This window comes from Spermophilus citellus (genome assembly GCF_964194105.1).
Source record: "Spermophilus citellus genome assembly, chromosome: 8".
Taxonomy (NCBI): domain Eukaryota; kingdom Metazoa; phylum Chordata; class Mammalia; order Rodentia; family Sciuridae; genus Spermophilus; species Spermophilus citellus.
The window spans coordinates 118,038,386-118,064,064 of NC_138189.1; the positions used below are offsets into that span (position 1 = coordinate 118,038,386).

At 38.4% G+C, this 25,679-nt stretch overlaps 1 protein-coding gene across 12 annotated transcripts; it reads left to right on the forward strand.

The window, feature by feature from the left end:
* The first annotated feature begins 575 nt into the window (after positions 1 to 575).
* On the forward strand, positions 576 to 25,261 carry LOC308654355 (broad substrate specificity ATP-binding cassette transporter ABCG2-like). Of its 12 annotated transcripts, none has more exons than XR_014023229.1 (8): positions 576 to 704; positions 8,416 to 8,502; positions 9,729 to 9,811; positions 16,680 to 16,769; positions 19,703 to 19,857; positions 22,580 to 22,669; positions 23,695 to 23,780; positions 25,068 to 25,261. XR_014023229.1 is itself a non-coding variant. In XM_081303619.1 (5 exons), exons 1-4 carry the CDS (start codon positions 16,836 to 16,838, stop codon positions 23,722 to 23,724), a joined length of 306 nt encoding a protein of 101 aa, XP_081159745.1. In that variant the 5' UTR covers positions 16,807 to 16,835; the 3' UTR covers positions 23,725 to 23,780; positions 25,068 to 25,261. The 12 variants fall into 12 exon arrangements, 1 of the variants encoding a protein (XP_081159745.1); XR_014023231.1 differs by having other exon boundaries at positions 8,416 to 8,457; XR_014023236.1 differs by lacking the exon at positions 576 to 704 and adding an exon at positions 906 to 1,046.
* Positions 25,262 to 25,679: the final 418 nt, after the last annotated feature.

A 25,679-nucleotide genomic window follows, 5' to 3' on the forward strand; every position in this document is an offset into this window, starting at 1 on the left:
GACCTTTTACCAGCAAACAGGAGCTCAGTGCTCTCTTGTACCATGTCTGGGTATCCCAGATGGCTTCGAGTGACAGTTTTGTACACTCTAGGAGTCAGTTACATCCTTAGTTTGAGGGGATGGCAATTCAACTGTCCCTCAATGACCACTGGATTTGGAATCAGATGATTTGGCTCAGAGTTTGTTTACCCTAACCTGAGTATCTGCCTCTGGGGTTCATGATTGTGGTTCTTGGTGTCTTGGGATACTGGACAGCTATTAACTCTCCTAAGATTGAATTCTGTTTTCTAGAAAATGAGCATAATAATAACCACAGCTTTTGCGAAGCCCGATAATAGAAATGTATGTTAAGAAGGTTGCACACTGTAAAATGCCATGGAAATGTGACAGTTACAGTTATGTCTCTTCTTCATTCAGTTCACACCACACACACACACACACACACACACACACACACACACGGCTGCTTCTGTGTGAATCACAGATCAATAGGTCCACCTCCTGTTCACTTTTCTTATCTGTAAAAAACCAGTGTTTTTGGTCTGTCCCTGCATGCTCTCTGTGACCGGGGTTCTCAGTCCCTGGTGTTGATTGTGATCATCGTCCTTGGCTGCATTGTCTTCTTCCTTCCGCCCGCCCAGACTGGGTAAAAGGTTGGGGAGCAGACCGGTCGGGGAGAGGCCACCAGCAGCCTGACCTGGCAGGTGAGGTCTGCCCCCAGCCCGGGAGTGCAGCCTGCCTGTGTCTGCTTGCGCAGGCCCTGTCCGCGGCAGTGCTGGGGGTGGGAGGGGTGTGTGTGTGTGTGTGTGTGTGTGTGTGTGTGTGTGTGTGAAGGGTCTGCAGACCGCATCCCCAGAGCACAGGAGGAAAGGGGAAACTGACAGCCCTCTCCCCTGGGTAGGCCTGATGTCTGAGGAGGAAAGTGAATGCATCCAGCGCCCATACCTAGGGAAGCTGCATTGAGCCTCTGCTAGAGCCAAAAGGGAGAGACAGCTCTGACCAACAGTGCTAGGCTGGCTCTTGGATTAGCAGCAACAACAAAAAAGGTAAAGTTTTTATTCGTGTGTGTGTGGGGGGGGGCGGGTTGCAGGGGTGGGCTTTATAGAGTCTAAAAATGCTCCCTTATTTTGGGCACATTTTCAAACGGTGTTTTCATTTGCATACACTGTGGCCTTGGGGCGGGAGCCTTTGCAGTCCTCTCTATTGGACTCACTCATGTATAAACATCCTTGCCCAGGGTAAGAGTGAGCTGCTGAATCTGCTAAGACAAGATAGGAAGAAAGCATGAATCTCCAGAGGACCACTTTAAAGGTTCCAGGAGTTTGCCTTTAGCCATTTGTGGGATGTCCCAAACAGTTTTAATATTGAAAGCTCAGTCCTTGTCTCTGTTGCCAATCCAATAATGAGGAAAGAGTTTTGAGAAATGGAGAAACTGGGACTGCTGTCCCAGAGGCTGGGATTCTCCCTGCCAGGGGTAAAACCAGGCTTTTAAAAGAGGAACAAGGGCTGGGATCCAAATATTACCAGCAGATAAAAAGAGTGTTCAGTGCAGTCCTCGAGAGAGTCATTGTTCCAGTTTATTCATGTTTCCACTTCTCATTTTTACAGTTTATTCATGTGGGATAGCAGGACAGGAGAGCTTATTAGGGGATTGGAATGGTCTTAGTCCCTGCTTAGTCTCTTTGCTTTTAAGGAGGGAGAGATGAGGAAGAAGAAGAAAAGAAAAGAAAGACATGTCTGGTTTAAAACAACCCACTGGAAGTTGGGCAGCAAAGTTTGTTCTCAAAGAATAAACTGGACTCCTGTTACATTTCCCCACTGTCAATTTCTGGCAATGGTTTATATCCTGATGTTGGGATTCACATGACTACATTTTTGAGAGTCTGAAAAGCTCACTTAAAGAGGGGGAATTTTACTGTTTATAATTCTGTTTACTGTTGTCATGTTTGTAATAAACATATTAATTAAAATGTAAGGATATTCCTAGCTAGAAGTATATCCTGCATTGAAACAGAAGAATCATATTTTCTGTGATCTTGAACTGTTAATATATTGAGTTCTTAGGAAGTATTGTTTGGAATTTGTCTTTTATCTTTAAAAAATAAATATTATCTGCAGGTCTAAATATTCTCTAAGGAAGCTAAATATTCTCTATGTGTGCTTATTTTTTCTAAATTTTACATGTGGTTTAGTACTCCTACTGTTACCAAAAACAAACAAACAAACAAACAAACAAAACAAAACAAAACAAAACCCCAAAGGAATCTTTTAATTTCACTTGCTTTTAAGTTAACTTAAAAATCACTAATTTTGGAGGTCACACAGGTGGGCAATAATTATTAGTTTTCCACTAGCTTTGCTGTAAATAACTCCTCTGATATTTGGGTTGTAATGATAATGGTTGCCTGATTTACTCTTCAGGAACCTTAAGGTCATTTTCCTGAAAATACTGACTGTTCCCTTGCACCTGTACCCCTGATAGATGCCTAGAGTGAGAGGAAAATGTTTTGCATCTTTGTCTTCCTGTGTATCTCCTCTTTGTTACCTTGACCTTTGCAACAGGTTCTACCCAGCTCTGAGTGTAGATATGTTGATCATTTTAAGAAATATTTTGCACAATACTAAAATATGGAGTTACCACGGTATAGGCTTGCTTAGTCTTTCTCTTTCCCTACTCCAGGGATGAGAGTGCCCACCACGCACCAAATACAGAAACTCCAGAACCTGAAAGGAGTAACAAGAGGTAGCATCAGAGATTGCAGAAGATTTCTGCTTATTCTCAGAACAGACATGACTATTCCTCTCTTTTATCAGCCTTTTCCCCTTGTTGTTCTTATTATTTATCTGTAGCCACTCAACTCCCCAGAGTTGTGAAGCTGATTTGTGAACAAGGCTTCCTCTTCTCCAGTCTTTGGCCACTGAATGAAGTCTTTCTTTGTATCCAACACTTACCTGTAGGACGTATGTTTCTTGGGGGATTATCTTCCGAGGCTAAGTTAAGGAACACTATCAGAATTGAGTATCCCTAGAATAATTCTGTAAGTCTACTTAACATGATTTCCACTGACTTCTTGCTATAATTATAATAGATGTGACTTGTGATTTAATTTTTCTTTTAATAGGAATCATTGAGAATAAGGTATGCAGAGATATGGAGGATTTAATAATAGTGGACTTTACAATATTATTGCTTTTATGTTAGCTATCATCTGTTGGAAAATTCAATTTTCAAAGTGAAAATATAATGTTTAGAGATTTCATTTTTGCAATGAAGTCTAAGGAAGATACTTTTATAAATATATTCTTTTATTTACAGACAATGTAGAAGAAAGGTAAGGGCAAAAATTTCTGCTCTATGGCCTGGGCTTCAAGAACATTTTAGTGCTAAATTACTGAAATTATACTGCAAATACTGGCACACATGCTTAGGGATCTTTTTGACTTTTATAGGAGAGCCTTGGGGTATTCCTGGAAGGGTTATAGTTACTGAAATTATTCTTTATTACATTGGCCTCCCAGTGCTAAGTGGAAATTTTGTATAAAAGAGTGTGAAACTTGCTTCAGGAATGAAAAGAATATGTTTTGGGTTTTGAAAAGTGAACAGATTCAGTGATTAGGTTTAATTTTTTTAGATTCACTGCATTTATTTTGCTTGAGGTAAATGAATATAGTTAACAGGACAGGTCTAAAAAAAACAAAATTAATTTCCTTTAGACAATTGCCACACTTGCTAATTTTACAAATGTGTTGTTTTCAAGCTGAAGTATATAGCACTTTTGTTATCAATACTGCAGGATGCTGTGTTTCCTAAAAGTACAATCAGGTAGAAACACTGTTGTGGGAAGAAGGCTTTTATTCTTATACTGTCATACAAGGGAGGCAGCAGGTGTGAATGGAATTCCCAGGCTATCTCCCTAGTTTCCTTAATAGTATCTATGGGGCAGGCAGGGCCTCAGTCTTCCTAGTGTCAACATGTGTGGAGGGGGGTCTTAGTTGCTTCTGTGCTTTCCTTCATTGTGAGACTTCATGGGTGGCATTTCTCATTATCATCTTAAACCTCTGACCCAGGGTATGGATTTTACTAAAGTAAAGGTTGTTATAGGGTATTCCAGTGACTAGTTTTCACCAACTTTGCCTCCTGTAATTATATAAATCTATGAACATCTTATTAGAGGAAGGTAAAATATTAATATTTGTTCTTATGTTTGATAATTAGCTTAATAACTTTGCTTTTCTCAATCTCATTTTTCCTGATATATCTGTTGATCTCATAGTCTTGAGAACTGATTGAAATGACTCTATTTCCTATTCTTTTCTTTTTTAGTATTTTCCTATTTTTGAAATGTATAGTTAGCATCATAGTTTGGAGTTGTTTTGAAACTCAGGAATTAATTTGTTTTAAGATATAGCAAATATATGTATCTTTTATGGTGTCACAAAATTGCTTTTATTTTTAAGCATATAGTAATGAGAAATACAAAATAAGAGCATAAACAGAGATTCAACTTTCTTCTACCAAAGTCTAAGTAGCTTTCCTTGATCTAACAAATTATGGCCTATTTTTTGTTTGTCCATATTCCCATATTTAAAAAAAAAATTTTCCACATTTTTGACCTCAGAATTTTGTGTTTCCAGGGCTCCTGATCTTTTCTGACCTGCAAGTCCAAATTTTGTTTCTTTCTCTGAGAGATTGCTGAGATATTTGGTCAGAAATATCAAAGGCTTCAGGAACACTCCTATGGCAGCTTTTTTCTTCATGGTTTTCCTGAATGTTACCCACTATGTGTGGAATTTTCATGTACAAAGACACAGAAAGTAAAGAGTAGGTTTGATCTAGTGCTGCTTCTTCCTTGCAGATATTTTAGTTCCTCAAGTCCTGCTGCTTTGGTTGCTTTCATGAAAACTGTTCACATTGCAGATGCCAGAAGCTGGGTCCTTGTCCCTGATGCTGGTCCATTAATGAGGACAAGGTTTTGAGAAGAAGAAAAAAGATGTTGTGTTGCTTTTCTAGCAAAAGAGAATGTACAGGGGATTCCTGACCCAGAGACTGTGATTCCAAATGCTAAGGGAAACCACGGTCTTTTAAAGAAGAAATGCAGGGAGATTTAAGATGGTGGTCTAGAGAAAGGCTACATTCCTAGTTCCTTCAAGGCTCAGGATCCAAGCATCAGGAGTACTTCTTCTGAACAGATGGATAAAAGAGGTATTTCACTAAAACTCAATATTTGACAGTAAAAGTGTATTGGAGACTTAGAAATTTGGGAACATGAAACAAAGAAGAGTGAGTGCATTGGAGCCAAGCTGGTTGCTGCAGCAGTGGCAGCCGTGGTAGTGGTGTTGGTTCAGCACAGAGGAGGGAAAACATAGACAGAAACACAGTGGACAGATTAGTATGGAAGAATCTGAGATCAGGAAAGCAGCCTGAACTTAGTGGACCCAGAGGCTGCATTGTGCACTGGTGCTTGAAAAGTGCTCTGTTTCTCAACTGGCTGCAGAGAGCAGAGGCAGAGGCATCTTGAAGGCAGAGCCACACTGTGGCTGCTGTCTCAGAGCCAGGAGATCATAGCAAACACTGCCACAATGTTCCAGGGAGCACCTACAGTGTGACCTAGGGGGTACCTAGCAGAATAGGAGTGAAACAGGCACAGAGAAGATTGTATCCAGGGGGATTCAAGTCAGAAGAGTGAAGGGGAGTCAGCTTACTTCTTCTTTAAGTGTGGCTTTTCACATGACCATCTGAAGTGAGCTGGGAATCTGAACAAGGGGGTGGGAATACATTCAAGAACTATACCTAGTAAGGCTGTGTTCCTGGGCAGCATAAAGTGTGGAGGATTGGCTCCCATGCCCTATGAATAGAATTCCTGGGAGGCCCCTGAGATCCAAACTCCTGACAGAGATCCACAATAGTATGGACCTAAACTCTTCAGAGTATACACCATCCAAAAAATCTCTTAAAGTCTGAATCAATTTAAACTCCACCTGCCAGAATTCTCATCATAGAACTCTGCAACAGCCCCACCCTGGAAATGCACTGATCTGTGCAGACAAAACTCCTATTGATAGTACTTCCCATTCCATCCTACCTTGTACTTGTGAGAAGGGAAACTGAGACTTATTTGAACAAGCTTCAGTGTAAGGCCATTCCCAAAGGCAGCTCGGAGAGCAAAACACACACACAAAAGGAAGGGGTTAACAATCTCCAGTCCTTCTCTCACTCTTAGTACATAACTCAAGGAGAAATGGAAAGAAAGATAGGTACAGACAGTGGTTATCTATGCTCAACTATTTTGACCATTTCAATGGAAATGGTTTCTTCATTTTTTTTCATTATTTTTTCTTATTTATTTAATTTATTTATTATTTGTGTGTGTATTTTAGTTGTGCCAGTTGATTCATGGACATATATGCATTTTTCTTTGTTTCTTTTTTGTCTCACTTTTAGCATTTTAAAAATGTAGTTATTTTTCCTTGCCTTGCCTTTTGAGGGTTAGGGTTTGGGGTTTGTATATTTTGGTTTTGTTTTGGATTGTTTTCTAATTCTCTCTTTTCTTCTCCTACTAATAGCCAAATTCCATTTTTCTCTCTTCCATTACATTGTTACCTTTATTTTTTTTAACCTTCTCCTTACAACCATCATCTGCTACATCTCTTCTGCATTCTCTCTGTTTACTTTTTAAAATTGTAAACTCTTTTTTACATTCATATTTTATTTTGTCTTAACTATATTCTTACCATTTTAGAACCAATTGGTTTATGTAACTCCTGCCCCCACTATTAATTCTATTGCATTTATTTTTTCTGTGGATAACGTAGTCCACAACTACTGTTTTATTTACTGCCAAAAAGTTCATAGTTACTTATTGTTTTTGTTATTGGCAATTGCTAAACCCACCACTTCTTATTTTTAATGTAGTTAACACTGTAGATATCATATTAGGAACCAAGTATTTATTTTAATGCTGTATATTGTTTGCATTGGTTATTGCTATTGTTTGTTTCCCCTTATTCTGTGAGATGCTGGGAACATACAGGGGCACTACATGTTTACAGGGTAGACACTCTGCTACTGAACTAAACTCAACCAAATGATAGCACACCTTGCTTCAAAATAATAGTAATAATAGCATTAAATTTTCAGCTATACTTTAACAAAAGAATAGAATACACAAAACCAACTAGTGACCAGGCCCCAAGTCAAAATGGCTAGGCTGAAGCCCCAGACCCCACCTATGGACATCCAAACTTGCTGGGTTTCCCTTTGGACACTCGTCGTCAGGTAACCTGCAGACTCATAACTGTGCTGTAAAATGCTAATGTGGGAGCAGTTTTGTTCTGATGTAGTCTGCCTCAGGATTATGTGTGTCTTCTACCCACCCTTCCATCTATTTGTTGTCCCTACTCCATTGAGGATATAGAGATAGTCAATAGGACAGGTAAAAATTAAGTTTTTACTATGGAAACATTTTTAGTGGTTTCTAGGACACTATCAGAAGTTTTGTTGTTTAGAAGAGATGTAATATATAATCTAGTAGAAAAATATTTTGGGGGTTCAATCAAGAATTGAACCCAGGGAGGCTTAACCACTGAGCCATATCCCCAACCCTTTTTATTTTTTATTTTGAAACAAGGTCTCTAAGTTGCTTAGGGCCTTACTAAGTTGCTGAGGCTGACTCTGAACTTGAAATCCTCCTGCTTCAGCCTCCAGAGTCACTGAGATTCTAGGCATGAGCCACCATGCTCAGCTAGAAAAAGAATTTTTTAATTAAACTGAAAGCAATGTCAGTCACATTTGGGGTGTTCTATTAGTTGGCGTCCTTCATATATTGATTTATTCCACAACTTGCACGCAGATCATTTGCTGCATTTTGGGGACTCTAATATGGTTGTGAACAAAGTGAGTAAAAATAACAATCTCTGCCCTCATGGAACTTACTTTCTTATCAGGGTAGAGAGGTGGTAATTGGACAAATAAAATATACAGCATTTCAGATGGCAGCAGGACTATGCAGAAAATTTAAGCAGAGAAGCAACAGAGAAGGGGAGGGAGAGGGCAGGCAGTTGGTGGAAGAAGGTTGGTTTGAAGCTGAAATCAGGCAATGAGGGACACCTGGTGGCACTTAGTACACCTGAGGCAGGTCTGGGATGGACACTTTCTGACAGAAGAACCTGTAGGCAAATGTTCTTCCTTATAACTGACCCTCCTCATTGAGAGATTCTAATCTTTGAAAATAGATATTTGTAAATAGATATTTCAAAGAGTGTGCTATTTATACACAGGTAGTAACTAGAGTTAATAAGGCTACTCATTGTTTCATTATCTTTCTCAACTAAAATGAGATAATAGTCTTTTGTCTTTTATACTAGTTCTGTAGTGGTTGTTGATTATCACTCCTTTCTTTTTTTTTTTTTTTTCAGTGGTGGTGCAGAGGATTGAACACCAGGCTTTATGCATGCAAGGCAAGCACTGTACCAAATGAGCTATGTTCCCCGGCCCTCCTTAAGGTTTTTTGTTATTCTTAACCCCTGTAACACAGGAAACACTAGTTCTCCCAATTTATTGTTCTGTTACTTATAAGGGGATTAATTTGCTGGTGGTTTTTCAGTCATTTTACTATCAGTCATTGATTTTCTGCTGAGTACTGAAAGATTACTGAGTGCTGAAAGAATATTGTTGGCTCTAATGAAATATTGCTAACTACTTCACATATACACTGTAATTTTTATATACAAGTCATCACTTTCTGAACATATCTGAGATCCTATATCCCCATTTGAATCATACTGTCATTGCTCCAAATATTTTGATCTCTGTGACATTGGCATTTCTGTTGGAACACAGGCAATTAGGTGTCCTGTCAACCAAGGTAAAGTTTTATTCTTAGAGAATAAGTAATGTCATTTGGAGACACATCTGGTGATTTAGATCCATCAACCTGGATTTCCCATGATGGAACAGTGAGCTGCAATGAGTTGATTCTTTAAGGTGATTCATGCATTTAATTTTTCCTACTTGCACCTCAAAGTGATTTATAGTGCTTTGTACAAGACACGTAGGTGGTAGTTATGTGCAGAGCATAATTAGAACAGAGCTACTTTCAATAAACCAGGATTGTGTCAGGCTCAGTGTCTTGAGATTGCACATTCAAACTCTTTGTCCCATCAGTGAACTCAGTTCCCCAAAAGGAATTCCAGCAATTGTCAGAGAAGTAGTAGTCTCTAGAAGAAGGGTAGAACCTTGTAGCTCCCTGAGATTAAAGGAACAACTCTTGTTCAGGTTTGTAATAGGTGTAATGTAGTACAGAAGTGTAATTTTTAGTAAAGCGCCAGATAGCAAATAATTTAGGATTTTAAAATATGAAATTACACATTGACTGGCACAAAACTTGGGAGTTCAGTTCAACTCTGAAAATTTGCTCCCCAAGTGTCTTCAGCACTCTGCTACTCTTTGTGGCAGTGCCCGGTTGACACTGAAAGGAATGTTAACTTTCAGAATCATCTGCTCTGTTGCCCAATCAGCTCCCAGAACAACAGATGCCTTAATTTTCAATTTAATTTAGAAAGCACACTAATAATATACAGTGTTTTGTATTCTCTTAGGGACTCTGGCCAAGCCATTTAAAGTGTTGATCTCAGTGGAGAGATTTGATTATATAGCCACATATCTTGTAATAATAAATGATGTACAAAAATTTTACCTCTAATTAAAATTCTTTCCTTTTTTTGATAAGGTGTATGCCACAATCCTTCTGGCAGCAGTTGTAGGTAGCACTTTTTGGGTGCTCAAAAATGATTGTACTGAAATCCAGAATATGTAAGTAAATTTTGATCTTTATTTGAGAAAATGCTGTTACTTTTTTCAAACTTGTGAACATCTTTTAATAATTTGAATTTATGGTAAGTATAGAGTCAATGTTACTGTTTAATTTTGGGTAGGATGAGTTGGTACATTAAAAACCAAGTGGAAGAGTAAGCTTTCTTTTTAACAGATGCATATATGTATGAATGTCCTAGTAAACTATGTACAATCCTGATTTAGTCTTTTAACCATTCTTTTTATTTTTTTTAATTTGTTTTAATTAGTTATACATGACAGTAGAATGCACTTTGATACATCATACATAAATGGATTATAACTTCTCATTCTTCTGGTTGTACATGATATAGAATCACATCCATTGCGTAGTCATTTATGCACATGGGATAATAATAGCAGATTCATTCTACTATCTTTCCTAACTCAATCTCCCCTTCCCTCTCTTTAATCCCCTCTGCCTAATCCAAAGTAACTCTGTTCTTCCTTAACACCTGCCTCCTTTATTGTGAGTTAGCATCCACATATCAGAGAAAATATTTGGTCTTTGGTTTTCTGGGGATTTGCTTACTTCATTTAACATGATATTCTCCAGCTCTCTTCATTTATTGTCAGATACATCATTTCATTCTTCTTTAAAGCACAGTAATATTCCATTGTGTATACATACACCACATTTTATTTATCCATTCATTTATTGAAGGACACCTAGGTTAGTTCCATGGTTTAGCTATTGGGAATTGAGCTGCTATAAACATTGATTTGTCTGAATCTCTGTAGTATGCTGATTTAAGTTTTTTGGGTATAAACTGAGGAGTAGGTTACCTGGGTCAAATGTTCGATCCATTCCAAGTTTTCTGAGGAATCTCCATACTGCTTTCCAGCGTGGTTGCACCAATTTGCAGCCTCACCAGCAATGTGTGAGTCTATCTTTTCCCCCATATCCTCACCAACATTTATTGTTGCTCATATTCTTGATAACTGACATTCTGACTAGAGTGAGATGAAATCTTAGAGTAATTTTGATTTGCATTTCTCTAATTGCTAGAGATGTTGAATATTTTTTTCATATATTTGTTGATTGATAATATTTCTTCTGTGAAGTGTCTGCTCAATTTCTTAGCACCTTTGTTGACTGGTTTATTTGTTTTTTTTAATGTTAAGTTTTTTGAGTTTTTCTTATATATCTTGGAGATTAATGCTCTATACGAGTACAGGTGGTAATAATTCTCTCCCATTCTCTAGGCTCTCTTTTCACATTCTTAATTGTTTCCTTTGCTGAGTGAAGCTTTTTCAGTTTGAATCCATCCCATTTATTGATTCCTGATTTTACTTCTTGTGCTTTAGGAGTCTTGTTAAGAAAGTCAGATCCTAAATTGACATGGTGAAGATGGGGCCTACTTTTTCTTCTATAGACACAGAGTCTCTGTTCTAGTGTCTAAGTTTTTGATTCATTTTCAGTTGAGTTTCATGCAGAGTGAGAGATAGGGGTTTAATTCCATTTTGTTACATATGTATATCCAATTTTCCCAGAACCATTTGTTGAATAGGCTATCTTTTCTCCATTGAATGTTTTCGGTGCCTTTGTCTAGTATGAGATAACTGTATTCATGTGGATTCGTCTCTGTCTCTTCTATTTTGTACCATCAGTGGCATCAAGTACATTTACCCTGTGAAAGTATTGCCACCATCTAACTCCAGACCATTTTTTCATCTTCCAGAGTGGAATCCCCACAAAATAGTAACTTCCCATATGTATTTCTCCTAAGTCCTGCCTAACACCATTCTACTTTGTGTTTCTGAATTTGGACACTCTAGGAACCTCATATACATGAATTCATAGTATTTTTCTTTTGGTGACCGACTTATTTTCCTTAGCATTATGTACTTAATGTTCATTCAAAATGTAGCATGTGTTAAAATTTGGCTTTTCAGTCTGTAAAATAGTTATTTATTTATTATATTTGGTTTACCCATTTATTTACTGATGAAAATCTGGGTTGCCTCCAGGTATGAGCTATTATGAGTAATGCAGCTACAGGTGTAGAAATATCTCTTTGAGTCCCTGCTTTCAATCTTTGGGGTAAATATCCAGAAGTGGAATGGCTGGGTCATATGGTAACTTTGGTAATTTTCTGAGGAATTGCCATGCTGTCTTCCACTGTAGCTGCAGCATTTTACATTCTCATCAGTAGCACACAAGGGTTCTAGTTTTTCCACATCCCCACCAGAACATATTTCTTTATCTTATTAGAGTTCCACTGGATCTTTGTACAACTCCATTTCAAAATTGGATTGTTTGTTGTTGTTATTGTTGAGTTAAAGTTCTTTACATTTCTGGCTTATTAACCTCTTATTAATCTTATTAATCAGGATCACTTTCATTTTTACGTATTTTAAAATCCTAGTCAAACATAATTAAAGGCTTTTGGATGGTTGTATGGTTGATGTCTCTAGTAATGAGCTGACTGAGGATTCCCTCCATTGTCTGCCTTTTCTTTCCACAAGTCTTGCTTTCATTACTCCACTTTAAAACTGTAAGTTAGTGTTATGGTCTAGATATGTAATACTCCCCAAAGCTTCTGGGTTAATGCATGAATATTTGGAGATGAAATGATTGACTTATGAAAACTGTAATATAATCAGTCCATCCTAGTTTGAATTATTACATGGGTGGTAACTGTACGCAGGTGAGGCCAGAGGAGGTCAGTCAATGGAGGGTGTGCCCTGGAAGACCTGGATGAGTTTATTACACCAGAATCTCCTTTCCCTTTCTCTCTCTGCTTCTGGCCATGATTAATTATGCAGCACTCATTTACCACATACCATGATGTTCTGCTTCTATACATCGACTTACACCATGATGTTCTGCTTCACTTTGGGTCTAGAGCAATGGACTTTTCCAACCATGGACTAAACCTCTGAAACTCTGAGTCAAAACAAACATTTCCTCCTCTAAGTTGTCCTTGTCAGATATTTTGTTTTCAGCAATGCAAAGCTGACTAACACAAAAATTGGTATCAGGAATAGGGATTTTGCTGTGCCTAACCTGCCCATATGATTGAAAAGCCTTTGAAATGGTTTGTGTGATAGGGGTTCAGAAAATTTGGACATACAAGCTGGAGAAGCCTTAAAATATTGTAAGCAAAGCTTAATGAGCTGTTACGGTGGAAATTCAGAAGACCAAAATGCAAACAGGGCATGACATTAAGGACTGTGTTCAAGAGTTTTCAGAAGGAAATGAAGACTCTCTTGGGAATTGGACTAGAGGACATTCATGTTACCTTCTGGCAAACAAATTGTCTATATTTAGCTCATGTCCTCAGATTTTCTGGGAGGCTGAATTTAAAGGTAAAGGATGAATTAATCTAGTGGAGGAAATTTCGTGGCAGTACATCATTCATTCAGGTGGTATCATGTATTATTCTGATTTTGTCCAGGTCTACTGTAAGAATCAGGAGCAGAAAGGAGAGAAGGGGAATTTTTAAAAACTTGGAGTTTGGTTAGAAAGTGTGTGTAAAAGTCAGGCCAAGAAAACTGTGGTTGTTGATGACATTATAGCCACTAAAGAGGAGATGCTAAGTACTTTACACAGAGACAGTAGGGAGGGTAGTTTGAAGGCATCTCAGGAATTCATACGGCGACACCAATTGCAGGTTCAAGGATATAGAAGGAAAAATTCCTTTGAGAAGAGATTGTGGGTGCACCTTGCTCACATATTTGGGCCTAGGAAGTTTTTTCACGCTTTTCAGCTGCTCAGGCACTAAGAAGCTACTATAGCCATGATCCCAGGGAACCAACTCCTGAACAATCTAGCAGCAGACCTTGACATCATTCATGTACTGCTGATTCTGCAAGAATGCAAGATGCTCTAGTTAAAGGTTCATAGAGGCTTTCAACTGAGATTGCAAAGGAAGGTCTGTGAGACCAGGCAAAGTGTAGGATTGTTGGAATCCCTGAAGGCTGCCCCTGATCGGGTAATGAATGAAGTTTTAAAGATGAATAGAATTGAGACCCCAGAAATTAAAAGATGCCAGTAGTGTGGACTGTCTGCTGAGAAAGGTTCCTGACTACAGAGAAAGCCAGGCTAACAGAGCGGCCATGTGTACTACAACTCACAAGACCAGTCAGTGCTGCTGCTCTAGTCTTTTGGAGATGACATACCACAGCCATGTGTCTTAGATGTCATAACGGGAGTTATGGGAGCTGCTTGCCTGTCTGGGTTTGGGTCTTTTTTTGGTTCCGTGCTTTCTTTCTATGCTGCTATTCCTCCATTTTGGAATGGAGATAGTTACTCTGTGCCATTTTATATTGGATATCTGTAATTTTCTTTTGATCATTACAGGTGTTCACACCTAAGAGTTTGCCTTAAGTCTCTAATGAGATGTAGGAATATGACTTTTGGGCACTGCTCTAACTGTTACAACAATGGGGACTCTTGCAGATGAACTAAATGCATTATGCATTGTGAGATGGACATGAGCTTTTGTGAGCTAGGGTGTGTGTGTGTGTTATGGTTGAAATATTAGGTTTCCCACAAAGTTTGTGTATTAACGTAGCAATATTTGGTGGTGAAATGATAGCATTGTGAGAGTGGTAGCCTAACCAGCACATTTTAGTTTGAATGGGCTAACTGGGTGATAACTGTAGGCAGGTGGGGAATTGCTGGAGGAGCTGGGTCACTGGGGGAATGCCCTAGAAGGGTACATCTTCCCTCTACCCCTTTCCTTCTTTCTTTGCTTCCTGGCTACCATGTTGTGAGCAATACTCCTTCTGCCATGATGTTGCCTCACCTTGTATCCAGAGCTATGGACTCAACTGGCAACAGACTCAATCTCTGAAATCATGAGCCAAATTAAACAAAATAAACAGATATTTTTTTTCATTGCTGTGACCAAAATACTCCACAAAAATAACTTAGATCAAGAAAACTTTATTTTGGCTCATACTTTCAGAGGTTCAGTCCATGGTTGACTAAGCTCATTGTCTTGGGCCCAAGGATGAGGCAGAATATCACAGCAGAATGGCAAGGCAGAGGAAAGCTGCAAATCTCATAGCAGCTGGGTAGCATAAAGAGAGAGGGAGAGAGATGGATAGATAGAGCAAGCCAGAGATAAAATATAATGCCCAAAGGAAAGGTCTGAGTAGCCTACTTCCTCTAGCCGTTCCCCACCTGCCTACAGTTACCAACCATATTCCTTTCAAGTTATTAATTCATCGAATGGATTAATCCACTAATGAAGTTGAACATCCCTTCATTAACACTTGGCTCATTGAATATTTTAACCATTTTGGGCTCTATTTATCTTTCCATTATACATTACAAGTGGCATTTGGCATTTTTGTTATTTAAATTGAAGGTGATAATATTGTTATAACTTATGAATTAGCTTAGGCTGCCATACAAATATTGTAGAATCAGTGGCTTTAAAAACAGAAGTTTATTTTATCTCAGTTCTAAAGTCTGGAAATCTGAGCTCAGAGTGTCATTCCAACAGGATGAGGCTCCTGTGAGAATGCTTCCTCTCTTGCAGATGGCAGTCTTCACTCTGCACCTTCTCCTGAAATAACATGCTGGGATGTTTCTTCCTCTTATAAATACAGTAATTTGGGCATCTCTCACCTCATGACCTCTTCTAAGTTTATTCCTTCTCATGTCACCTTCTTCCTAATATCCTAATATTGAGGGTTATTGCTTCAAATCAATTTTAGTGAACACAATTTAGTTCAGAGTAAATTAAGACCTTGAATTTCAAACAATGCTATAATATGGAATTATAGGGGTGCCAATATAGAGATATTGTCGGAGTCCAGCTCCGGCAGGGGGTCTCAGGAGATGATGGTGAGGAGTCGGCGAAAGGGGGGTGGAGAAACAACACAGACACAAGAGTGAAGGTGCTGAATCCTCATCTTCACTTGTGACATTAATCATATATATTTTCATTTTGGCAGGGTCACAATATTTTATGGTTACAAAACAGGAATCATTATTCAAAGAAACAAAATATTACGTAGCTACAATTAGATAAGAAGAATGTATCTTGGCTTATGCATAAGCAAGCATTTTTTACTTTCAGTTCACATTTTGCTTTGAGCTGTTTCTGCTTAGTTAGCTTTTAATAATAGTTAGAAATGTCCCAGACTATTGGCTTATACCTTGACTATTCTTTCTTGACTTATTGACTGGAACCAGTGCCACGGTTACAGCAAGTGATTAACTTGAAAAGAGAGGCTACTAATTTTTAATCAAACAAGAGTAAGAGTACCAAACCATTGTGCACAGAAACAAGAACAAGTTGTCCAGTACCAAGCACTAATCTGTCTTCTTAATATTAATTTTTCTTCTCTAGATTTTAATTTAATTTCTCAAAAACTTCCTTGACTATTTTTCCTACAGGGGGTTTTTCATTAAACATTAACAATTTACATTCCACAGCTGAATCGTTTAGAGCAAACAGATTCATTCTTTAGAAGTAGTTGCATTAATTGGGAAAGTCATGTTTTTTCCTTCATACTTAATGGTCATATGGGAAATTGCAACTATACTTATTAACAGGAATACAAAAACAAACCAGCCCATTCCCAGAAACATACCGTGCTCCTCCAGAGGATGGATGCCTTGCGCCATCCACCTCAGTGGGGCCTTGCCCTTGCCTGAGTCAGGGGAGGGGTGCAGCAAGATATAGTGACAGAGGAGAGACCTCATGGGGTCATGCTTCTCTCTCAGTTCCAACCAGAACAGTTCTACACTTTTTAAAGAAAGATATAATTAATGTTATGTCATTGTGGAATCAGTTCTGTGGGTAGAAATCAGACCTACCAGCATTGACTTGACTGTGGTACTTTTGATTCTGTTCTGTCCTGGCAGAGCCTGGGGACACTATGTGCTGATTGTCTTCCAGTTTTTCGGCAGTGTGATAGCTGGGGAGATGTTTGAGCTTGAGAAGAAACTCTTTAAGTGAGTAGATCTCTGTTTCCAGGGGGTGCATTAACAACTTTTGGTCACACTGGTCATCTCACAAATATGTCCAAGGATGTGATCCTGGGGAATACCAGTAATTCTCTTTTCTTTATTTTTTAAAAATTATTTGTTTAATTGATAAATATAAATTGTATATGTTTATCATGTAGAATGTGAGCTTTTGAAGCATGTGTTGGGATTGTCAATAATAACTGAGAGAAGGCAGTCAGGAATATCAGGTTAGGCCTGCTATCTAGGCTAAAGGGTATCTCAGGAAGAGGGTATTGTCAGTAAGTTCTAATAATTCACAGAAAGGAGCAACAAAGTGCTGAGATTTTGTTTTATTTTGTGTTTAGCAAATAACACATTATGATGACCCTCACAGTGAAAGGTTGAAGGGCTTGGTAGAGATTAAGTGGGGGAATTAGCTGTGAATTAGAGGTGTTGGGGGTAAAGCTGGCTGAATGTAACCAAGAGTAACTTCACCAGGTGGAGTAGTGGGAAGAGCCAGAGGACCACAATGAGGTAGAGAGCAGACTGGGTTTGTCTCTTGTGTTTTTCGAAGATGGAAGAGATTTTCCCATACTTCTGTGCCTGGCAAAGGAATCATCAGAGAGGGAAGAGATGAAGACAGCAGTGGAAGAGTTTGGGATTCTGAGAAACACGTGTCAGACGTCAAAAGATGAGGACTTAGGGGCTGACAGGGCTGCCTGTTCTAGGAAGAAGTCTTTCTGTTTTTAATATGAAAGTAGCCAAAGTTCAAAGAGTTTAGGGATCAGCTGCCACATTGGGGCCTTGGAGAATAATAGAGTCACCTTCTTCACATTCAGAAATGGGGAGAAGAAAAGCCCCTGTTACACTGAGATTAGCCCCTCAAGTGCTGCTGTTCAGGCAGAGCCAGCCCCGGAGGAGCAGCAGAGTCTCTAAGGAGAGTGAGGAGAAGCAGACTGTGTCCCTGGAGGGGTGATGTGGGCCAGAGTGGGCGGCGGCAGGAGGGGTGCTGTCATGAGAGGGTCACAGCAAGAGCCTTGGGGGCTGATGTCCCAGGGGGGCTGCACCTGAGGTGGAGAAGGACATTAACCAGGGATCAGCCTGTAGCCTGTGGGCAGCTGCAGTGTCAGACCTGGTGGCAGAAGGAGTCTGCACAGCAGCATCTCATATGGGCTGTACCTTCTTGACTAATTAAGAATGTGTGTGTGTGTGTGTGTGTGTGTGTGTGTGTGTGTGTGTGTTTTAAATCCTGTAGACATGAGTATATCAGTGGTTACTACAAAGTGTCATCTTACTTCTTTGGAAAACTGTTATCTGATTTAATACCCAGAGGATTTATCCAAGTTTTATATTTACTTTTATACTATCCTGGATGTTAGGTAAGTAGCAAGGCAAAGAGGATGTGTCTTTAGTCTTGGATATGAGGTGATGCTAATTTCTAATTTCTCTTTCTCCAAACTACAAACCAAACCAAAAGCTGGGGAAGCAGTGTAAGCTCTTGAATATAGCTGCTAAATGTGGGCATTGTTTTTCAGACTTTTTCCAAAAGAACTTGTGTGTGCATAAGCGTGTGTTTTACTGGGGCTTAGATCCAGAGTATAAATGAGCTGGCCCAGTGCTCTGCCACTCCACTACATCACCACTCATCATTTTGGTTTTATTTTGAGACATTTCAGTCTTGCTTAGTTGTCCAGGCTAGCTTTGAACCTGTGAACCTCCTGCCTCTGTCTCTGGAGTAGCTGTGTTTTCAGGCATGTGCACCTATGACTGACCCAACCAAACATTAATACTTTTATAAAACTATATTGTATTGAGAAATGCTGTGTGTCATACACAAACATGGAAGGAATTATCAAACTATATGAGATTATGCTAGAGGAACTGGGATATTTATTTGCCTATCCATCTACATTTCTTCTCTGGATCTCTATATATAAATCTCTCTATGTAGATAAAATACAGATGATAATCCTAAAGACATATATTGAGAGGGATAAATAATCAACATATACATACATTCTTTCCCTCTCCCCTTCTCTGTTGAGAGAAAGATGGTGGCTTTTGAGGTTATTGATTTAAGAAAAATACGTGTTTGGTGGATATAGACAGATATGTTTGTGCATTATGCGTGGGTTTACCCTCCAGTTTCATTGCATAAGTATTTCCATCTCTCTCTCTCTCTCTCTCTCTCTCTCTCTCTCTCTCTCTCTCTCTCTCACACACACACACACACACACACACACACACACACACCAGAAATATCTATTTTTGACCACTAATAGAGCTTAAATCTTTCGTTTTACAAATAAGAGGTATATCATAAAGAATTAGTCACAGAATCTAGATCCCCAGACTCCTGATTTTTGTTCTTGCAGCTGTTCAAAAATCTTCAGACTGTATGATCCAGATCATATTAAGAAACACAACTTAGCCCCATTATCTATGACCATGCCATGTGGTGGTTTGTCTAGAGTGTCTTAGGTTATGGTGACACCTCCCTCCCACTACATATTAAAACCACTGTGAGATTGCGAAACCTGATCCCAATTTCTTCACTAATGCAGTTATAGCAAACAATGAGGATGTGGATATGTCTGGGAACATGAATATGCTTTGAGAAGTTTCCTTACATAGTAGAATTTTGACCATTTTTGTTGCCTGTATCTCTCCATCTCAGCAACTCAGAAATCATTCATAATTACACATAAAGGAACATAGTTGTTAAGTGGAAATGTTCTTTTGCAGTAAATGTAAAAGAGAAAACTGTGTGATAATTCTACATGGTTACATGAAGGGAAACAATGAAATTGTGACCCTATTTGGTTGACATTTCATTCTGATCTTTGTTAGCCAAAATATTATAGTGTTATTTGTGTAAAAAAAATCTCAAATACAAGGTGACTTAGGCAGCTGGTCTGACCCTTTCTTTTCCTTCTAAGGGCTGAAATTAGAGCCAGGGGCTTTCTTCATGAAGATGTTTATTGTTTTGCTGGTGGCTTATGCTACCAGCTCCATGGCGCTGGTCCTAGGAGCAGGTGAGAAGGCAATGGACATAGAGACATTTCTCATGAACGTCTACCTTGCAGTTATGATGGTGAGTGTGAACTGTACTGCTTTGAGAGGGGAATTTTTCCCTTTGTTCCTTCCTGTTCCTTCACCTTTTCTATAAAACCTGCTTTGAGGATTCTGTACATGAGTCTTGGATACTCTCATGATGCCATAGAATGAGATACTGTTTAGAGAATGTACCAGCTTTCCTACTAATATTCTAGTGAAGTTACTAAAACTTTTAACCATATCTTCACTAAAGAGCTTTTAAAAAATACTTCTTGGTGACATATTGATAAACTGGAAACCAGAGTTGTGATCGGGCGATTCCCTCATAAAAACAAAAGTCCTGTTTCTGACTTTCATGCCAGTGTTAGAGAACTTCTAGATGTTTAACTAGCACATGTGTTTTGGTTGGATTCACTACTCTCCCAAGTCAAAGTGAAGCTCCGTGAGAATTGTTACAATGTGCAGCCTGGGGAGGCTAAGTTGAGTGCTTCTTGTAGTTTCAAAAGGAATGTTTGACAACAGTGGAAAATTCCCACACCTGCAGTACAAGATCACATACTTTCTGGTTTCCTGAGGATCTCTTATATTAATACACATCTTTTGCTTTTAATGGTTACTGGGTTCTAATCTTAATCATGCCCCTAAAATTTGCACTCACATTGATGAATCACAGATGTATGGAACTAGTTACCACATTTTCCCTCTATGATGTCAACTAAACTGTAGATCTTAGACTGTTAATACACACATCCTATCTGCTACAATTGGAGGATATGTCACTCAATGGTAGATAATTAGCATAAGCTTTTTCTAAAGTATGATTCTTCCATTTCTGAATCTGGCAACTACCAATGTATATCATTGGGAAAGCAGTAAGTGTTGCTTATAGTTTCCATGCTGTCATCTAGTAAATAAAATGTCCTTAAATAAATAAACATGGTTTGTTTTGCTTGACTTATTTGATGTTTTATAGATTATTAGGCAAAGGTTTCTATACAGAACTTTAAAACCAGTCATAAAACCACATTTCATTGAGTGATGATGTGTTATATGCTTAGCACTTGGTTAGGTCAAGTCTAGGTATATGCAGATACACCACAACCTTGTCCTTGTTCTGCATATCCCAGTGCACCTCACACCCATTAGGACAAGTATTATATAACCTCATAACTGTCTTTTGTGTGTTTCCCACAGTCCTTCCTGGCATCTCCACTGAGATACTGTTTTCTAATAGCTTTAATGGTATAACCACATTTTCTGATGGATTTCATCACCTTATGCTCCTTATCTGTTCTAGGCTTTGAGTTACTTTAAACCTGCATTCAGAACTCTAAATTACTCCTAAAGTCATAGAGAGTGCAAAACTTTGTAAATAACAATTTGAATACATGGAAGTAGAGAGGAGTGTGTGATGTTCAGGGTTATTCTGGTACATTTTTCTAGATTGCCAGGTTCATTAAGGGAACAGATAGTGGAGGCATAATTCAATTAGTCAGTACAGTTGGCCCTTCTTGTCCACCAATTTTTATTGAGAGATTCAACCAACCTTGAATAGAAATTTTCAAAACAAAAATTGTGCCTGGAATGGAACTACCATTTGATCCAGTTATCCCACTCCTTGGCTGATACCCAAAGGACTACTATAGTGACACAGCCACACCAACGTTCATGGCAGCTCAACCACAATAGCTAAACTATAGAACTAACACAGGTGCCCTTCAACAGATGAACAGATAGAGAAAATGTGGTATATATACACAATTGAGTATATCTTAAAGAAGAATTAAATTATAACATTTGACTATAAATGGATGAAGCTGGAGCTGGAGAACATCATGCTAAGTGAAATAAGCCAATTTCCCAAAACCAAAGACCAAATGTTTTATCTGATTTGTGGATGCTAATTCACAAAAGGGGTGAGGGGCTAGGAAAAAGAGTTACTTTGGATTAGGGAGAGGGGAGTGACGGAAGGGGAGGGATTTAGGAGTAGAAAATACAGTAGAATGAATCAGCTATTTTACCCTACGTGCATATATGACTACACAACAGGTGTGATTCTACATCATGTACAACCAGAAGAATGAGAAGTTATAATGCATTTATGTATGATGTGTCAAAATGCTTTCTACTGTCATGTACAACTAATTCGAACAAATAAAAAATTGTGCCTATATTGTGTGTGTATATATATATTTCCTTTCTCATCATAATATGTTTTCCAAGTTTCATGTTGTATCAGGTATCAAAATATATATTAAAATGATTTAAAACGTACAGGATATGTATATTTAAATCATGAAGAATGTACAGCATTACATATGAGTGTCATGGTATTTTAAAAATATGTGACATGACCATCTGTACATTTTTGAGGCTGTGAGTGGGGGTGGAGTGGTCCTGTAACCAATTCCCGATGGATACTAAGGGATTGAGTGTACTTCCTAATCTTCCATTGTATGCAGTTATACAGAAAGTTGAGAATGTCCTCTTGATAATTAAGGATCCTTCAAGTAAGTGAAATACATAATATGTATTGTAGTTATATTGTTCTTCCTTTAATATAATAAACTACTGTAGTTATGCAGAGGTATACACAAAGGATTAGGATAAGTGTTTAGAAGTAAGTGGAAGAAATTTCAACGAAGAGTTGATCCTAGCAGAATGTTTAGAAGGTTGTAGGGTTCTTGGAAAAGGTCTTGTCAAGCATTCCTCCTGAAAACACTGAACCAGTCCTGACTCTTGGGTTTTGCTTTTTGTAGATTTTCTTGGGTATATCGCTGAATTTTGAAACAGTAAAGCCTTGGTTCTCCTGGCTTCAGTACTTCAGTATTCCTTACTATGGTTATATGGTAAGTTGTATTCATCTGTTATTGTGGGGAATAGCTTGGGAAAACTGGGAACAACCAAAATAAAGCCTAATCATTTTATTTCCTTGGCCATGAGCTGTGAATCTCTTCCATCCCAGAACTGTGTTTCAGGGGCAATGCATGAGTATTTCCTGTTAGCCTTGGTTAACACAAGGTCAGGGGTTTTTCTGGGGTTACCCCAGTTACACAATTGTTGGAGGAAGATGAAGGCTGAGGAGAAAGGTTGAAGAAGAAAGTTTGACTCATTAATGAAAAACATTTATGTTTTAGTTCAATAAGGAAAAAAATGAAGGATGGGAGACTGGAACATAGCTTGTACTATAAGGAAAATTAGAAGAGAAATAAAGACCGTAGAATACTCAGAGCCATACTGGTTTTAGCAAGTTAGTCGGCTTCAAAAAGTTATCTGTGACGTTACACAGTGTAACCTGGTCTTGATAAAAACAAACAAGAAAAGATCATTTCCATATTTGAACAATGTTCATTGAGCATCATTGTATTATTCTAATTATAATGTTTATGAAGTTATACAATTGAAAGAAAAGAAGGAATGAAGTATGGCATAATATAACCAGAGGTTTCCCTTTATTCCAATGTTAACCTTCTTAATTGCCACAGAAAATTCTTCAGTTGCCTTGCTGTGACAAACTTTTCATAGTGAAACTTGGTCTTGTTTCTAGAAGCAATAATAAAGAGTAAACTTGAGGACATAAATGTGATAATTCTTTGGCCATTGGGTTTTGTTTTTAGTAGTAGGAATTGAACTCACACCTCACATATGCTAGGCAAGCACTTTATCACTGAGTTACTTTCTCAGTATTTTTTAATTTTTTATTGTGAAACACGGTTTGACTACTTGAGTTGCCCAGTTTGGCCTTGAACTTGTCATCCTCCTGCATCAGCCTTTCCACTATCTGAGATTCCAGGTGTGCATCTCTGCACCTTGCTTTTGGAAACATTTTGAAATTTGGAACTGTTTACCTTTCCTTGTTCTCCTTGTGCAATAGGCTTTGCTGCATAATGAATTTTGGGGATGAAACTTCTGTCCAGGACTTAGTACAACAGAAAGCCGTGGCTGTGCCAGCTATGTGATGTAAGGTTCCCTTCAATGTCATAATCAGACTTCTTAACACTGCCACGAGATGAAGAAAGTCCCCTGGGCTTAAAGCTGGTATGAGACCTTTCAGGGTCAACAAACCTTTCTGACCCTGTTTTCTCACCCATAAAGTGAATCATGGTGCACTAGTACATGTGCACATGTTGTACTTGTATTCTGCTACAGTCAAAATTGTATTTAATATGAAGAAATGTTCATTTTGGAACTTTTGAAGGATTGTTTTGATGTTTTGATTGTGGGGTGAATTCTCATTTCCTCAGAACATTTGAGTTTGAAATGGGCTGTTCCTTGTTTAACAAGGGTTCATATTCTCTGAGCTGAATGGGTTATATGGAGCCTGAGACCCCAGCATGTGCACAGCAGAAAGAGCTAAGTGGGGGATAGGAACATAAATGGAGTGAACATTGGCCCAAAGAGGCTGGTCCTTTCCTCAGCTCCTGCACATGGGAGACATCATGAAATCACAGGCTGTACACTTGTGTACACTTGTGTGCCTGTGAGTTTTTGTGCATGTAAGCTGGAATACCCCCTATCAAAGGATGTGTACTCTCTTAAAGAAAGAACACATTTCGACAATTGAGAAAGAAGTCCCATTTTTGCATAATGTCATCAATATCATAATGTCTGGCCTTGCTGGTGATGTCCTGTTGCTGAGTATCTGTGATGTTCATTACACTCTTGGTGCCAGAGCTGCCAGACATAGCTCTTGTAGAAGTCATTTGCTCCCCTCTGGTCCTAGTTTTTGAATTCTTAACCTATATTTTTTTGCACGGCTGTCTTGTGGGTGAGCAGAAGTTCAAGAATCTTTATTTACCTTGGTAAGAGGCATAGGTATCATCAAGTAAAGCTGAGGGTTCCCCATTGAGAGAAAGTAAAAAGTCATGATCAATATTTCCTTTGAAGAGAGTAGCATTATGGATTTGGAAATGAATGTGTTTGAGAAGCCAGAAATTTGGTTCCCAATGGAAATCTGTAAAATTGGCCAAGTTAGTTAAGCCTAATTCCACCCCTCTTTTAAATGTGTTTAATATGTATATACTGTTGGATTATGTAGGATTTAACTAAGCTCTTAGGTACAAGTTGCTCAGCATAGTATCAGCCAAATTGTAAGCACACAGTAACTGTTAGCTATTATATGTGAGAGAATAACTCCTCATAATTTGATTAACCTATAGGTTTCTCTAACAAAGTAGTAGTGAATACAGTCAATATAATTTGATGCTTGGTAGGAATATAGTTAATTTTTTGTGTGTTGAATTTCAGATGTACAGGAGAAGAATACTTGACAATGCTTGGCATTGATCTCTCACCTTTGGGCTTGTGGAAGAATCTTCTGGGTTTAGCTTGTATGATAATTTTATTCCTCATAATTACCTACCTAAAATTGATATTTCTTAAAAATCATTTTTAAATCCCCCTTAGTTTTCTATAAATTACCCTCAAATTAAAAGCAGCACCTTGACTTAAGCATCCAATGAAGTACTTTTTTGTGTGTTTGTGTTTATGTGTGTGTGTGTGATCTTATGTTCAGTTGCCTTCACAATGTCATTCAGTCACAATTATATTCCATAGAATATATTCACAAAAATCATACATATGAACTCAAGCCCCAAACTACTGACATTATGCATTATATACTAGTTTATCTGGTGAGTTAATAACCATAGAAAGGCAATCCAGTCCACTTAATTGACCTAAAAAAGGAGAACTGAAGCCAAATGCAGTTGCACATGTCTGTAATCCCAGTGGCCCAGGAGGCTGAGGCAGTAGGATCACAAGTTCAAAGCTACTCTCAGCAACTTAGAGAGGCCCTAAGCAACTTAATGAGACCTGTCTCAAAAAAAATAAATAAATAAAAAGGGCTAGGGATGTAGT

Coding starts and splice junctions, on each gene's coding strand:
- LOC308654355 (XM_081303619.1), top strand. CDS start 16,836: ATGTCCAAGGATGTGATCCTGGGGAATACCA. Junction 16,867..19,702: donor TGTGATCCTGGGGAATACCA/GTAATTCTCTTT, acceptor TTTCCTTCTAAG/GGCTGAAATTAGAGCCAGGG. Junction 22,670..23,694: donor TTCCTTACTATGGTTATATG/GTAAGTTGTATT, acceptor CTTGTGCAATAG/GCTTTGCTGCATAATGAATT.